We start from the raw sequence: 14,169 nt of genomic DNA, 5'->3' as shown, positions 1-14,169 counted from the left end.
CGTCACCCTTCCCCTTGGTGGGGGTGTCAGGATTGAGGTGCCCCCGAACTGAGTCTGGGAACCTAAGTAGAAAGCGGGTGTTGGCATTGACAGGCGGGCCCGCAGCACAAACGCAGCAGGCACACAGAGCAGAAGCGGACGAGGACCGGCAAGGCTGCTCTGGAAGGTCACCAAGGAAGTCAGCTGTCAGGAAGGGAGTCGAGGGTCACAGCCCGGGGATCTGCAGGGCTGGAAGGGTGAAGACAGCACGCTGTCCCGCGCTGTTGGGAAGGTAGGCCACCTGGGCCACGCATGGCACGCATAGAGCCCGGATCCACATGATGGTGAATACACACTGAAGGCTGTATGGGAGGGTGTCCCTGAGGGAAACAGCAGCCCCTTTGGGCCTCAGAGCATCCCAAAGGTTGAGGGCCGAGGATCCGTGAAGATCCCTGGAAAGGGCCACGAAGTGCTGAGCGTGCCTAGGGACTCCTTCGAGCTGTGCTCAGCCTCACAGGGTGGGACAGTCGTGAACTGCCATGGCTCTGGGCTTTCGTGGTCTGGAGCTGGCTTCCTGCCCCCCTCCCCCCACCCACCCCAATCCCCGCTGTCCTTAGCTGTGAAAAGGGGGTAGAAATCCTTGCCCACTTGGAAGGGTTGGAAGGATTAAATGAAATACAATATAGAGCTCCTTGAATACTAGGTGGCATACAGTAGGCGCTCAGTCAGGGTTCCCATTCCGGATTTTGGCTTTGACCCATGGCCTCCCACCTGCCAGAGGCCAGCCACAGCAGGAGGCTCCCGGTGCTGGTCTGTTTTTGTTCCCTTAGGCGAGAGAGCTACTGGGCCCCGTGTAATCTCCAGCAGATCACTTCGTTTTCACCAAAGGCAGCTCCTGCAAACCGTTCACTTTCAGCTGAGTGGCCCGGGGACTGCTCTGCGTGCGGTAGAGAAATCTGGGCCTGCTTTGTGGAGCCCGCGCCAGCCAGCCTGCCCCCAGCTTGGCCCAGCATGTAGCGGAGAATCTACCACCACCCCGGGCCCTGGAAGGCAGCTGTTCCCCAGCAGCTGCCCCCCTATGTTGCCAAGGGCCGGGCAAAGTCTCAGGAGAAATCCATTCCGTAGAGCATTACCCTTGAGTTGGGACTTTTGCAAACTCTGCGCGTTGCCCGGGACCCAAGACGAAATGAGTCATACCGGCCGCCTGGGTTCATCTCTTTCCAAGTGACTCAGTGCTTTCGTCCCCTCCCTTTCATCCTCCCCACACTGAGGCCTGCAGTTGACTTCTGAGGCCCGAACTGGAGAGACTCCTGTTCCCGATTTAGGAGAGGAAAGCCCTAATTGGACCCGCGTGGTCTCTGGGCTCCAAGCCTGGGCCAGCTGCCGCCTCCTCCGCCCGCTCTTTGTACTTGGGTTCCTCCGAAGGGCTGCCCCTCGGGGGGCGGGGGTCATCTCAGCAGCGAACGTGGGGGCCACCGTGCAGGGCGCTGGGAGGGTGCGATGTGGTTTCTCTGCGCATGCTGCTCCCAGGTGACACGGACCCAGTGTCTCGGGCTCCGTGGCCCACGGTTCTTTTGTGGCGAGGAAGACGGGAACCAGAGCTAATTTAATATGATCCTGAGGCGCCCTGGCAGCGGGATCAATGCGGGTTCCTTTGTGGAGAGACGGCCCTACCATAGCAACCTGCACAACTGCCTTCTAGTGTCTAGAAGAGCCGTGTTCAGCCTCAGGGCTTCCTTTTTTTTTTTTTTTTTTTTTTTTTTTTGGTTTTTTTTTTTTTTTTTTTTTTTTTAATTGGGAAAGGGGGAGGAAGTAGGGAGAAAGGGCTCCGATATAAATAGTTACCAAGGAGACCCGAGTCGGGGTTGGAAAGGTTTTCTCCTTCCCTCGGTCCATACAGCAGGAGGAGGGGTGTGCGCCCAAACGCAGGGGATCACGGGAGGGGCCCGGCTGGAGTGGCGAGTCTTCCTGCGCCCGAGGGGACAGATGCAGGCAGGGGCTCGGCAGAGGCTCTGGCAGGGCCGGGGTGTCCGGGGCGCGCTCAGAGTTCACGGCCCGTCTGCCGGCCCCGCCAGCACTGCGGAAGGATGGACAGAGCCCGAGTTCCTGGCCACTGGCTCCCTGCCCGTTTCCGGGAGACGGCCGGAACCTGCCTTTTCCCTTAAAGTCCTGGGGTCAGGAGAGAAGCCATGGGATGCACATACTCCTCTCCGCGGGACGAGCCCACCGTGAGAAGGTCAGTTCCAGACGTGTCCCTGTGGCAGAGTGCACTGACGCGCCTCGGGAAGGGGCCCCTTCCTGGGCAGGCTCCCCACGCATGCGTGAAGAAGGTGCCTATGGGGTTGACCGGCAGACTCGGGCGGTCCCCTGGGGGGCTCACCGGGGGCATGGGACCACCGGTCCCTTGGGTCCTGGTTTGCAGGCTGTACTTCCGGCCTCCAAAGGAAGGAATTTGTACTGGAAACCAGGAAGGCCCCAGTCGCCGGCTTCCCCCCTCCCCGCCAGGAAAGAGCTGGCTCAGGGTGCACGGCCCGCTGTGGAGCTGTCCGGCAGGGTCAGGCCGGTTGAGGGCCCTCAGGTATGAGGACCGGCGTGAACAGAGCAGGTGAGCTCTGCTGCCCCGAGCCTGGCAGCCAGGCTGTGCGTTGGGGGGGCAGGTTCTGCTGCTCCTTGAGGCTGTGTGTAGCAGGTAAGAACGTCAGCAAACTGCTCTGGGTCGGGGTGGCGACTAGAGGCACCGGGTCCTCCTGAATCTTCTCTTTCTCCCCATGCAATGCGGTCCGCCCCGGATCTCTGGAAGCCACGCCCGGAGCTCTGCGGAGAAGGTGGGAGTGTTCCTGCTTTCCCAGGGCTGAAGCTACTGAAGGGGCCCGTGCTGGCCTCCAGAGATGCTCATGCTTCTAGGGAGAACCTCCCCTCCACGCAGGAGGGCTGGCCCATCTTGCTGGCCCTCGAACATTCCCAGCCAGACCTGCCTGGCAAGCCCCCTCCCGGCCCCCAGTTCCCGAGCCGCCGGCCTGGAATTCCCGCCCCGTGCATCTGTGTTGGAGGCCACGCACCCCTGGGTGGCCACAGCTGAGCTCTGTCCGCTCGCCCTCCCCACCCCCCGCCTATATGGGCCTCATCCAAGAGCCCGTCGCCTGCCCGGTTTCTGTGGCTTTCCCTTGGGAGCTGTTTTCTGTCTCTGAGAATAGAGCCCAGTTCTTCTGGGAAGCCTTTGCTGGTGTCTTCAGAGGCCCTGTGGGTGGACCGTCTGGTCCACCCTTTCGGTCTTAGCACGTACCACCTGGTGCCACTGGGCATCTTTGAAGTCCCAGAGTGACCCAAATGGCTTTCTTCTAGGGAACACCCTCTTTGTCGCTGAGAATTAACCAGACTCCAGATGCTGTACAAGGAACAGGGAGCGGAGGCCGCAGAGTCCAAGATGCAGTATTTTCAATAAGAGGAATCCGAGGCCTTGCGAGGCCACCACTTGTCCGTCACGGGCCCATTTGGTGGCAGATCGGGATTCAAAGTCGAGCCTCCCCCGCTTCGGAGGGGGGCTGGCGCTGGCACTCACAGGGCGGTGGGGGCACTGCTCGTGCCTTCGATTAGTGAGTCTCAAATTCCCCTTCCTCAGATGCAGCTTCTCCGAAACCGCAGTACTTGAGAAAAGGCAGGAGTTGGCTTTTCTGCTGATGTCAGAACCTGATGTCAGCTGGGTCAGGAGCCCTCCAGCGGCCTTCTCAGGCCCGACCGCCCCAGTGCCAGGCGTGGGGCTGAGTGCAGAGGCCCAAGCAGCTGCCCCCGAGCCTCAGATCGAGTGATGAGTCGCGAACATGGAATCTCGGGCCCGGACGATGGCCTGTGCCGTATTGAGGGTGGTGACAGACAGCCTTCCCATGTGAGCAGCAGGGAAAGTGCTCTGAAGAGGAAATTGTACGTTGTGCCTTAAGGAATACGTAGGAGCTCTTGGGACAGAGAGGAAGGGCACTGTGGGCAGAGGTGCCAGGGCAGCCGCGAACGGGAGGTCAGCGTGGCCCAGGGCACTTGGAAGGTGCAAGTCGCGCTCCGCACCAGAGGCCTCTGTGCTCCTCCGAGTAGCTTCTCGATACGGTCTCTGCTGTTCTAATTGTCCTTATCGGAAGGAGCCTTCCAGATCTGTCTCCACACACATTTCTTTTTTTTTTTCTTTTTTTTTTTTTTAAAGATTTTTTATTTATTTATTCGACAGAGATAGAGACAGCCAGCGAGAGAGGGAACACAAGCAGGGGGAGTGGGAGAGAAAGAAGCCGGCTCCCAGCGGAGGAGCCTGATGTGGGGCTTGATCCCATAACACCGGGATCACGCCCTGAGCCGAAGGCAGACACTTAACCGCTGTGCCACCCAGGCGCCCCTCCACGCACATTTCTAAACCTAGGAGGCAGTTTTCATTTTCTTGGTGCGGAAGCGTTACATGTTCACAGTTGGGAAAGAGGGGTGGGGGACATGGGCATAGAAATCAGCCGAAGAAGGAAGCAAAAAAGACCGTCACTCAGCCCTGGGAGAGAACAGTTCTCGACGTGCTCGTGTGCCACCTGCATTGTTCTGTAACCTGCTTTTTCCACTTAGCAGGGTATCATGAACCTTCTTCCCCGCCAGTAGGTATGTTCCGCGCTCCCCTGTCCAGCCTCTCCCTAGTTCTTAGACATTGGAATTGTCCCCCTATCCCGGCTTTTATAACTGTAAAACGTATTTGTCATTATAATACAAAAAACCAAAATTGGGAACATCGCAGGACCGGCCTGCCTCATATTCTAACCCGCAATGTCCCCTCTCAAGGTGCTGGGGGATTTCTCGGGAGGCCCTGTTTCTGGGAATAATTAATGGTGCGCATTCTGTTTGTTAAGGACCCAGACTCTTGTGTTGATTCCGTGGGTCATGCATCTACCCCAGAAGCGGCCGCGTGTGAGGGAGGCCGTGTCGGGGTCAGCACTGCGGGGACACAGCTGGGCGGTGACCAGCTTCCATGACACCGTGTCTGTGCGTGGCGAACTCACTGGCCGTGGTTGAGCAACTGAGAAAGCATTCCATACCCGTGAACGTTCCAAGAACTCAAGCCTCACGCTCTTTAGGTGTCAAACTAAGTGCATTTTGTTTGTTTTCGTTTTTTGCTTGAGGGGAAACTCACTCCTTGTCAACTTGGCCGTTCTGACCGTTTTTTAAAAAGCACAGATGAGCGGCTCTCGTGCGTCCATGTCCATGTACAAAGGGAAATCACGTGTGGTTTCGTCCCTGCTCTTCTCTCCCAGCGTCTCATCTGCGATGTGTGCCTCGCTGGCTGACGCTGAAGCATCCGTTCACCTTTGAGTTTCTGTTTCAGCCAAGCTCATCCGTCCTCATGGCTCAGAATTCGGCAGGCACGCAGCGGTGGGAGTCCCAGCCCTGAGCCCCAGGAGAAGCCAGCGTCCTGGTCTGGACAGAACATAAACCGGCAGGGCAGGGAAGACATGGCTATTCGTGGCAGGGCAGGGACAGAAGCTGGACACGTGGTCCAAGATGTCCAGACACCAGACCCCCTTGGGGTGCGGGCCTGAGGGATGGGCCTGCCCAGAGGGCACTGGGCGCGGTGCTGGGGAGTCAGGGAGGGCCAGCTCCGGGTTCCTGGGCGGCGGGGCTGTGTCTGGCTGGGAAGGTCTGGGCAGCGGCCCCCAGCTGCTTCCCGTGGGGCCCCACAGGTAATGCCCTTGACCTCTGGGGCCCTGAAAATGGCTCTGATCCTGGACCTAATGTAGTGAGAACCTGGGGGGCGTAGACAGGAACTTCGGATACCTTTATGTTTGCAAAATCATGTGTCTGAACAGCTTGGCAGAGTCCTCCTTGAAAGAAAGCTTCCCTGTAGGTCTTTCCACGGACTCCAGCCCGCTGGCCCCCACGAGAGCACTCCCATGAGGTGGTAGGGTGTGCGTGTTCCGTGTGACTTTGTTACGCGCTCCCGTGCTCAGGAGGCTACCGGATGTCGTGAAAAGGGCAAAGACCTTGAAGTCAGACTGGGATCGGGCCCTTGCCTGACCCCGTACTGGCCCCAAACAAATACCGCTGCTGGGCCTCCGGCAGCCTCCCTATAAGGTGGGCACCAGTGCCCCCGGACACAGCGCTGCACCCTTCCTGTCCTTTTCTTCATGTGACATTGGCAGAAGCCTGCCAAGGGGTATTTGTTAGTTGCGCTGTCTAGCTGAGGAGCAACGGAGCCCAGGTTCAAGTTCACTCGGTGGCCAATCGGCAGGCTGGCAGTGGCAGCGCGGGCTGCCCGGGGTGGTGTTTGTGGGGAAAAAGTGGATTTTGGAAGCAAATTGTGGAAGCGTAAACTGTATTAAAATAGAATGTCTACAGAAAGGTACACCCAGAGAGATGATGTCAGCACGTGAGCAAGGGGTCACAACCCCCCAGATCAGAGCGGAGTGTTCTTGGTGCCCCAGGAGCCCCTGCTGTCCCTCACCGTGTCCTGACTCCGGTCCCTGTGCATGGTTCGCCTGTTCAGGGATTTTGTATAATGAAGTCGTATTCACACTCTCTTCCACGGCTTCTCGCGCTCAGCCTGCCGCCCTGGGACTCATTCATCCTCGGGCACGTAGTGATCGTCCATTCATGCTGCAGCGGAGAATATTCCGTTGTCTAAATATGCCGCAGTCGGTTGGTTGGTTGGTTGGTTGGTTTTCCTGCGGGTGGACGTTAATTAGGGTTGTTTCCCATTTGGCACCCACCTGTCAAACGCTGCTGGAACCTTCTATGCGCGTATCCCGGTGCACGGGCACCGCTGTGCTCTGTCCGGTGTGCACCAGGGAGTGGGGTGCTGGGTTGTGGGTGGACAGAAGAGACTGCCGTGCGGCGTTCGGGAGCAGCCGTGCCACAGGGCGCCCCAGCAGCTTCGGCTGTCTTCACGGCTCACCTCGCCGTGGTCTTGTTTTCTGTTTCCCTGGTGACTAGTAATGCCACAGCCCTCGACAATAATACCAGATGCTCTCTTTAAGAAAGTGCTTGAGGGGGCGCCTGGGTGGCTCAGTCGTTAAGCGCTGCCTTCGGCTCAGGGCGTGATCCCGGCGTTCCGGGATCGAGTCCCACATCCGGCTCCTCCGCTGGGAGCCTGCTTCTTCCTCTCCCACTCCCCTGCTGTGCTCCCTCTCTCGCTGGCTGTCTCTCTGTCACATAAATAAAATCTTTAAAAAAATAAAAAAAATAAAGTGCTTGAGGTCTTTTGACAGTTTTCCTGTTGGATCAGCCATCTTTTGCTAACTGATTGGTAGGGTTTTCTTATGTTCTCCACCTAAGTCCTTTGTCAGATACGCAGAAGCTGCAAACATCTGCCGTGCCCTGGCTCGCCTTTCATTTCCTTAACGGTGCCGTTCTGAATGGAGACAACCACATTTTAGCTTTATTCAGTCTTGTCACCGTATTGCCCACATCCCGAAGATTTGCTATTCAGAGAGCGCTCTGTTTTTGCGCCTTGCTGTCATAGGCCTGAGGGCCCCTGGCAAGGCTCACCGGGTGCCTTTTTTATTTTTTATTATGTTTTTAAAGATTTATTTATTTATTTTAGAGAGTGAGAGAGCACGAGCAGGAGGGAGAGGGAGAGAATCTCCAGCAGACTCCACATGGAGCGCGGAGCCTGACATGGGGCTCGATCCCACGACCCCGAGATCACGACCTGAGTCAAAACCAAGAGTCAGACATTCAGCCGACTGCACCACCCAGGCGCCCCGCACGGGGCTTCTGTAGATGACCCCGCAGGCCTGGGGCAAGGAGGAAGGGAAGGGAAAGGACAGGAAATGGAAAGGGGGGCAGGAGGCCAGCAGCTGGGAGGTGGACGTGGGCCGGCAGTGGTGCTGCTCTGTGGAGAGGACGAGGTGCAGGGCTCTAGAAGGTGCCACGGCCACAAAGAAGGGAACAAGTCACTGCGGCCCCAGGGCAGGATAGGAAGAGGGGCTTGGGGGCGGAGCAGGGGTCTGTGGGGTGAGGCAGTGGATGGGAGCACTGGGCTGGAGGCCACAGTGGGACACGATGCTGAGGGCCATCACAGAGGGAGTGGCATACAGATCGGTACGTAGGAGTATGGCGTGTGGAGGGACGTGGCGGGTGAGGGGTGGGGACAGCTTCTGAACGGACTTGTGTGCCCCAGTCTGTGGCCGTGGGAGCCTCCGGGGATTGGAGGTGAGACAGGGCCTTCGGGACCCCTGGCTGGATGCTGAGGGACGGGAGTAATGTCCTTGACCCTTGTTTGTTCTCGTCCGTCGGGGCTGGAGGGCCTGGCTCTGGCTGTGGTGGCATCTCAAGAGGCTTTGGACTCGCTGCAGAGGACGCGGGGAGGCCGAGCAGAAGGGGAGCTCAGAGCCCTGCCCCCGGGGCTGTGCGCATCCCATGCCCATCAGCTACTTTTTTCTTTCAGGACTTCCTCTGTCAAAGACAGCAGCTTTGTGGAAAAGATGAAAAAGACGGTGAGTTGTCTGTCTGTGCCCTTCCGCCAGGGGTCGTGGCCCTGGTGGGGGGGGGGGGGGGAGGCCAGCTCCACCGGATGGGAGGGGAGAGTGGGCACGAAAATTCTCATCTAACCGAAGTCCCCAAGCTGCTCTGCTTTGCCCGAAAGGCTTACCTTCCTTTTTGGATGTTTACTTCTTGAACCAACCGCACTGTAGACTCGCCCTGCCTCCGACTCAGGGGCCGTCCCTTGTCCTCCCTCCCGGTCCAGGCCCCGGACTCGAGCAGGTAGAAACCTTACACAGCTGGGACCAGAGCCCAGCTACGGTCTTCTCTGGTTTTGTTGAAGTATTTCGTTTTATGGGAAAGTACGACAGTCACGCTTAAAATCCCGAGCAGACTCTTCAGGGGGTAGCCTCTCCCCTGTCCCTGCCGCTCGTGACCATTGTTCTTAGCATCTTGTGGACCCTTCTAGAACTCCTGTTGCGCATACCAATCAAAACACGAAGAAAGGCGGCATGTTACATACACTGTCGTAAACCATGCTTTTCTGTACCTATTGTTTTTTAAAACTTTCAGATCTGTGTTAGAGTTCCTTCCGTAACAGTTCAAAGACCCCTCCCTCCTCCCTTACTGTAGCCGCGTAGTGATTTCATTCTGTGACCGTGAATACGATCAATTGGAATATTTCTAACCTTGAGCTCTTACAAATGATGCTGCTGGGACCCTGGAGACCAATGGCCACATCTGCAAATACAGTAAAATGCCAGAAGTGAAATTGTTGGCTCCAAAGGTGTGTGCATTTGTAATTGTGATAGAAGCTGCCAGATTGCCCTCACCCCCACCCCCGGGGTCACCCCAGCGCACTCTCATTAGCAGCGTATGGGCAAACCTGTTGCCCCGCAGCCTTGCCAGGACAGTTAGCGCCCAAGTTTGGAGTCTTGCCAGTTTTCTAGGTTAAAGAAAGCTATCTCCGTGTACTTCCAGTTTGCATTTTTCTTATGAATGAGTTTCAGCAGATTTCCGTGTGTTATGATGGCATTTCTTTTTTTATAGATTCTCTCTTCAGATCTTTTGCCCACTCTTCTCTCAGGATTGATCCTTCTCGAGGAATTCCTTAAAGTGATGAGGGAGATTAACCCCTTGTTTGTGATACGAGTCACAAATATTTTCCCCAGTTAATAGCTTGTGTTTGACCTGGTTCATTATGTGTGTGTGTGTGTGTGTGTGTGTGTGTGTGTGTGTGTGTTGCCGTGTAAAGTTATCCAGTGCACTTTATTCTTCCTGTGACTTCTGGACTGTGAGTTATTTGCAGTTTGAGTCATTAACTCTAAAGAGAAAAAGAATTCTTGCACGTTTTCTTCTCAGTGCTTTCTAGTACTTTCTCATTATTCATAATTAAAATTCAGCGTGTTGGGAGTTTAACCTGGTGTACGATGCAAGGCATGGACCCAGGGCTAGTCTTTTGGGCACCGCTAAGCTCTGTGCAATGGCATCCATCTTTTCCCCACTGGTTTTTATCAAATACATGATTCCCATACGTATTTGGGCCTTTTTCTAGATTTTCCTGTCATGGTACGTTGATCTGGCTGTCTGTGGACAGTATCCTATTGTTTCAGTTACTGAGGTTTTACAAAGCTTGCTTTAATTTCTGTATTGCTAGGCCCCGCCCCCAACCCCACCCTGGCTCTTATTTTCCTGTTTTCCTGGCCGTTATTTTATATGTATTTGTCTGGGGTAACAGCTTTAGTGAGATAGCGTTCACATTCCATACAGGTCACCCTTTCCACATATACACTTCAGTATTTTTAATGTATTCCCAGTGCACTAACCACCACCACAGTCCATTCTAGAACATTCTGTACCCCCAAAAGCCACCCTGAACCCATTAGCAGCCACTCCCCACTTCCTCACCCGCACCCCCCCTCAGCCCGAAACAACCGTTCATCCACTTTCTGGGCCACTTAGAGAGTTGCCTGTTGGGGACATTTCGTGGCCTCTCGTGGGCGGCCCCTTTCACTGAGCCTCGTGGCGTGTGCTGGCCCTGCTTTCCTTCTCATTGCGAAATCACGTTCCAGTGGAGGGATTTATTTCTCCATATGACCTCGAGGATGAAGTTACGGAGGTGGAAAGAGCTCTTCGAATGTTGCACCGGCTCATGTTGGTTTCTGGATTGATGCCGGGAGGACGGAGCTCTTGGATGTTGAGTTTTTCGGTGCAAACTCCATGCCTCTCACTTCGGTTGACTCCTTCACCCATCTTGCAGATTCCTCGGAAGGCTTATCATTAAGTACTTCATATGTTTTGATGCCATTGTAAACATTTAGCTACGATTTCATATCCTGTTTTGTCCTCTTCACCTGAAATCCTAAGACTTCCCTGTTTTACTAAGTAGTTTTTGTAACGATTACTTAAAAGGACCTTTTTAGATGATCTGTAGGACATTCAGGAAATAGAAGAGGTCTGAGAACAGTTAAAGCAATTATAATCCGTACGTTTTCTTTTTTCATTTGTACCCACACGTTAGGGCTCCGTGCAAAAACCAGACAGACAGCACTCTAGGGGTTGAGGGCGCTGGAATCCTCCCACAGAGAAACCTCATGTTACATAAAGGGACTGGTAGGTGGCCTGTGCCTCGCTTCCGCCTTCTGGATCTTGCAGAGCACGTCCAGTTGGCAGGGCTTAATTTGCGGCACCCCTAGCCGCAAGGGAGTCTGGGACATGGAGGTCCGGCTTCTCAACAGCTGCCGTAGAGGCCACAGGAGGCAGCAGGTGTAATGAAAGAGCATGGGAGCCCGTCCACTGGGTGTCTTTCCTATCGTCTGGGTTTCTAGGAAGAATATTTTGTAATCACCCCCAGTTCTCTGCGTGGAGCCTGCTGGCGTAGTTCCCCTCGTGCGTGTGTATAAACAGAACGCATAGCGGTACGCGCGATGTGGGTCTAGAACAAAATGGGAGTATACTGTACATACTGTTTGGTCACTTTTTTTTTTTTTACTGAACATTATTACATTGTGTTTTCTCCCCATGTCATTTAATAATCTGTCCAAAATGTGCTCTTCAGCAGCTGCGTGTCTGGGTGGCCTCGGTCACCGTCCACCACAGTAGCTGTGGCAGCGAGAGGATCGCCCCAGAGGGACTTAGGAGGGCTTGAGGCAGGAAGGAAGAGGGTCCCCTTGAGGGACACCCCCTGCCCAGCCTGCCCTGCGGTCACCTGGAGTCTCATGAAGCCTGTGGCTCTCGGTCCCTCCCTGACCGTGTGTGTCTGGCCTTCTCTAGGGCAGGAACATCATCGTGTTCTACGGTTCCCAGACGGGGACAGCGGAGGAGTTTGCCAACCGCTTGTCCAAGGACGCCCACCGCTACGGGATGCGGGGCATGGCTGCAGACCCCGAGGAGTATGACCTGGTGAGCACCCCCGCATCCTGGCCCGCCCTCCTGGCCTTTCCAGTAGCATTGGCGAAGGCGTCCGGAGCATGGAGACGTGTAAAGGACTGAGCCAGCCGAAGGGACGGACAGGAATGGGCATCTCCTGTCATTGGTCCTGGCCGCTAGGTGGCCCCAGGCATGCAAGTGTGAGCTCCCAGCGCCCTGCACGCCCAGCCTTCCCTGCGCCGCACGCCACGGGCTTTCCCAAGCTGGCCACCGCGGGGAGATTGGACTGGAGCACCTAATGGGTTGGGTGTGGCTTAAAAAATGAACGGGTCTCAGCAGTCTGGGGAGGAAGTGTTTCCCGTTTCTCCCCTGCATCCCCAAACTGCAGCAGCAGGGGATGTGGCCTGAGCAACCCTGGGGGGGCCATCTCATGGAGCCCTGCAGCTGCACTGTGAAAAGAGGCTGTATTGACTCGTGTATTAAGCGTAACCAGAGCAGCAACAGGGCCAGGGGAAGGGGCTAGGGGAGCCTGAGAATTCGGGGTGAAGGCCCCCTGTTGGAGCTGCAGGATCCCCCTGTCCCCCATTAGCTGCCCTCTTCACGTCGCTCTCTCAGGCCACCCCAGGCCTGTCTGCAGGACTTCGCGGCCCACTTCCTGCTTTCCACTGCCCCCAGTCTCTTTTGGAGGGGGGTGCAGGGCAGGCTCGCCTTGCTCATTCACCTCCCGGTATTAGCTCTTCGTCCTTCCCTGAGCACAGCGTTGGAAACTTCTAGCCATCTGCTTGCCTATTTATGGGGGGTCACGAGAGCTCATGCCAGCCAGGCCTGCAGCCCCAGGTAGAGGCAGTGGCCAGGGAGGGGAAGGGCCTGGCTGGGAGCAAGTGGTCCTGGGACAAGTCCGGAGTTGCTGTCCTGCTCCTCCCCTGATGGGGTCCTTGTTGGTTGTGGCCCAGGCCTGGCCTGCAGCTCCCACACCGTGCTGCCCCTGGTCCGTTCCCTCAGACGCACGCTCCCGCCCCCCAGCTGCTCCACCCCTAAACTTCGGTCTCGGTGACCGGTGCCGCTGCCCCTCTGTCTGCAGAGCTCAGTGTTAAGTTGGCTAATGGTTGGTTAGGAATTTGTGACAGCCCAGGCCCCACTGTGCTCCTAGGACTCTGTGGAAAGAGGAGGGTGTCCCCCAGGGGCCCAGGCCGTGAGGCACAGGGAACCAGGTTCTGAGCGCCGGCTGGTGGCTCAGCACCCAGGCCCACACACGTGGTCATCTGTGCCTGTTCCGTTTCCTCTGGAAATGCACCCCCTCCACTCAAAACTAACAAACGTCTAGTTGTTCCACTCACCGGTTCAAACACCCGCCCCCTCCGTGCAGCCCTCCCTGACTGCTCAGTGCCTCTTCCTGACGGAATCCTCCCGCACCGTCCCACAGCCTGTGGGACACCCCTGGCTGGCAGCTGCCCCGGGGCAGGGCCTGGGCTCACCTGTCTGCATCCCATCAGGCACGGACCTGACGTGGCTCAGTCATGGTCTCTGGGCCTGGGCCCCACTCTTGTCTCCCCAGGGCGACCTGGGCAGCCTGCCGGAGATCGAGAACTCTCTGGCAGTGTTCTGCATGGCCACCTATGGTGAGGGAGACCCCACGGACAATGCCCAGGACTTCTACGACTGGCTCCAGGAGACTGACGTGGATCTCTCTGGAGTCAAGTATGCGGTGAGTCACCCCATCTTCCCTGCAGCGGCTTTCCCAGCCTGTGACGCCTCTCCTGGGTCTCTGGACCCCCGTGTCCAAGGGGGAAAGCCTCCCTTCCCACCTCGTTCTGATCAGCCAGGGCAGGCGGTGGTGTCAGGACAGGGGGCTTCAAGCTGGGGGGCCTGGCGGGGAGGCCAGGGGAAGGCTGCTCCTGGGATAGCCCCCTCTTCTGGCCTGGGCCCCGTGCGGAGAGCGTCTCCTCACCCTCCCCGGGGCACAGGATGCGGGAGACTACAGTCCAGAAAGGTGGAGCAGGCTGGCCCAGACTCGGCTGGCCCAGGAGTGCCGGGCAGGGAGGGGGAGATGCCCCTGCTGCGCACCCAGGCTTTAGGCTGACAGGCTGCACGTCACCAAAACCCAGCCGCTGCCGGGGAACAAGGCGGCCCACCTGACAGTGCCAGGCGTCTGGCAGCCGTGGAGGCCCGAGCATGCGGTGTGGCCGGCCCGGGGATACCCACCCTGGACTGTTGACCAGGCCTCAGACCCGCTCCTCTGTCCTCACAGGTGTTTGGTCTTGGGAACAAGACCTACGAGCACTTCAATGCCATGGGCAAGTACGTGGACAAGCAGCTGGAGCAGCTCGGCGCCCAGCGGATCTTTGAGCTGGGGATGGGCGATGATGATGGGAAGTGAGTGCCCCC

The 14,169-nt window shown here is 56.9% G+C and overlaps 1 protein-coding gene across 4 annotated transcripts in view; it reads left to right on the top strand.

The window, feature by feature from the left end:
* LOC103670214 (NADPH--cytochrome P450 reductase) overlaps positions 1-14,169 on the top strand; it is a 58,312-nt gene that overhangs the window by 40,039 nt on the left and 4,104 nt on the right. For all 4 annotated transcript variants that reach the window (XM_040634913.1, XM_040634911.1, XM_040634914.1 and 1 more), the window contains exons 3-6: positions 8,381-8,429; positions 11,689-11,817; positions 13,340-13,489; positions 14,033-14,157. In XM_040634913.1, coding sequence (XP_040490847.1) covers positions 8,381-8,429; positions 11,689-11,817; positions 13,340-13,489; positions 14,033-14,157 — 453 coding nt within the window. The remainder of the gene's footprint in view (positions 1-8,380; positions 8,430-11,688; positions 11,818-13,339; positions 13,490-14,032; positions 14,158-14,169) is intronic.

This window comes from Ursus maritimus, unplaced genomic scaffold (assembly GCF_017311325.1).
Source record: "Ursus maritimus isolate PB19 unplaced genomic scaffold, ASM1731132v1 scaffold_2, whole genome shotgun sequence".
NCBI classification, from domain to species: domain Eukaryota; kingdom Metazoa; phylum Chordata; class Mammalia; order Carnivora; family Ursidae; genus Ursus; species Ursus maritimus.
The sequence above is the reverse complement of the archived record's forward strand: the minus strand, read 5'-3'. Positions and strand labels throughout refer to the sequence as shown.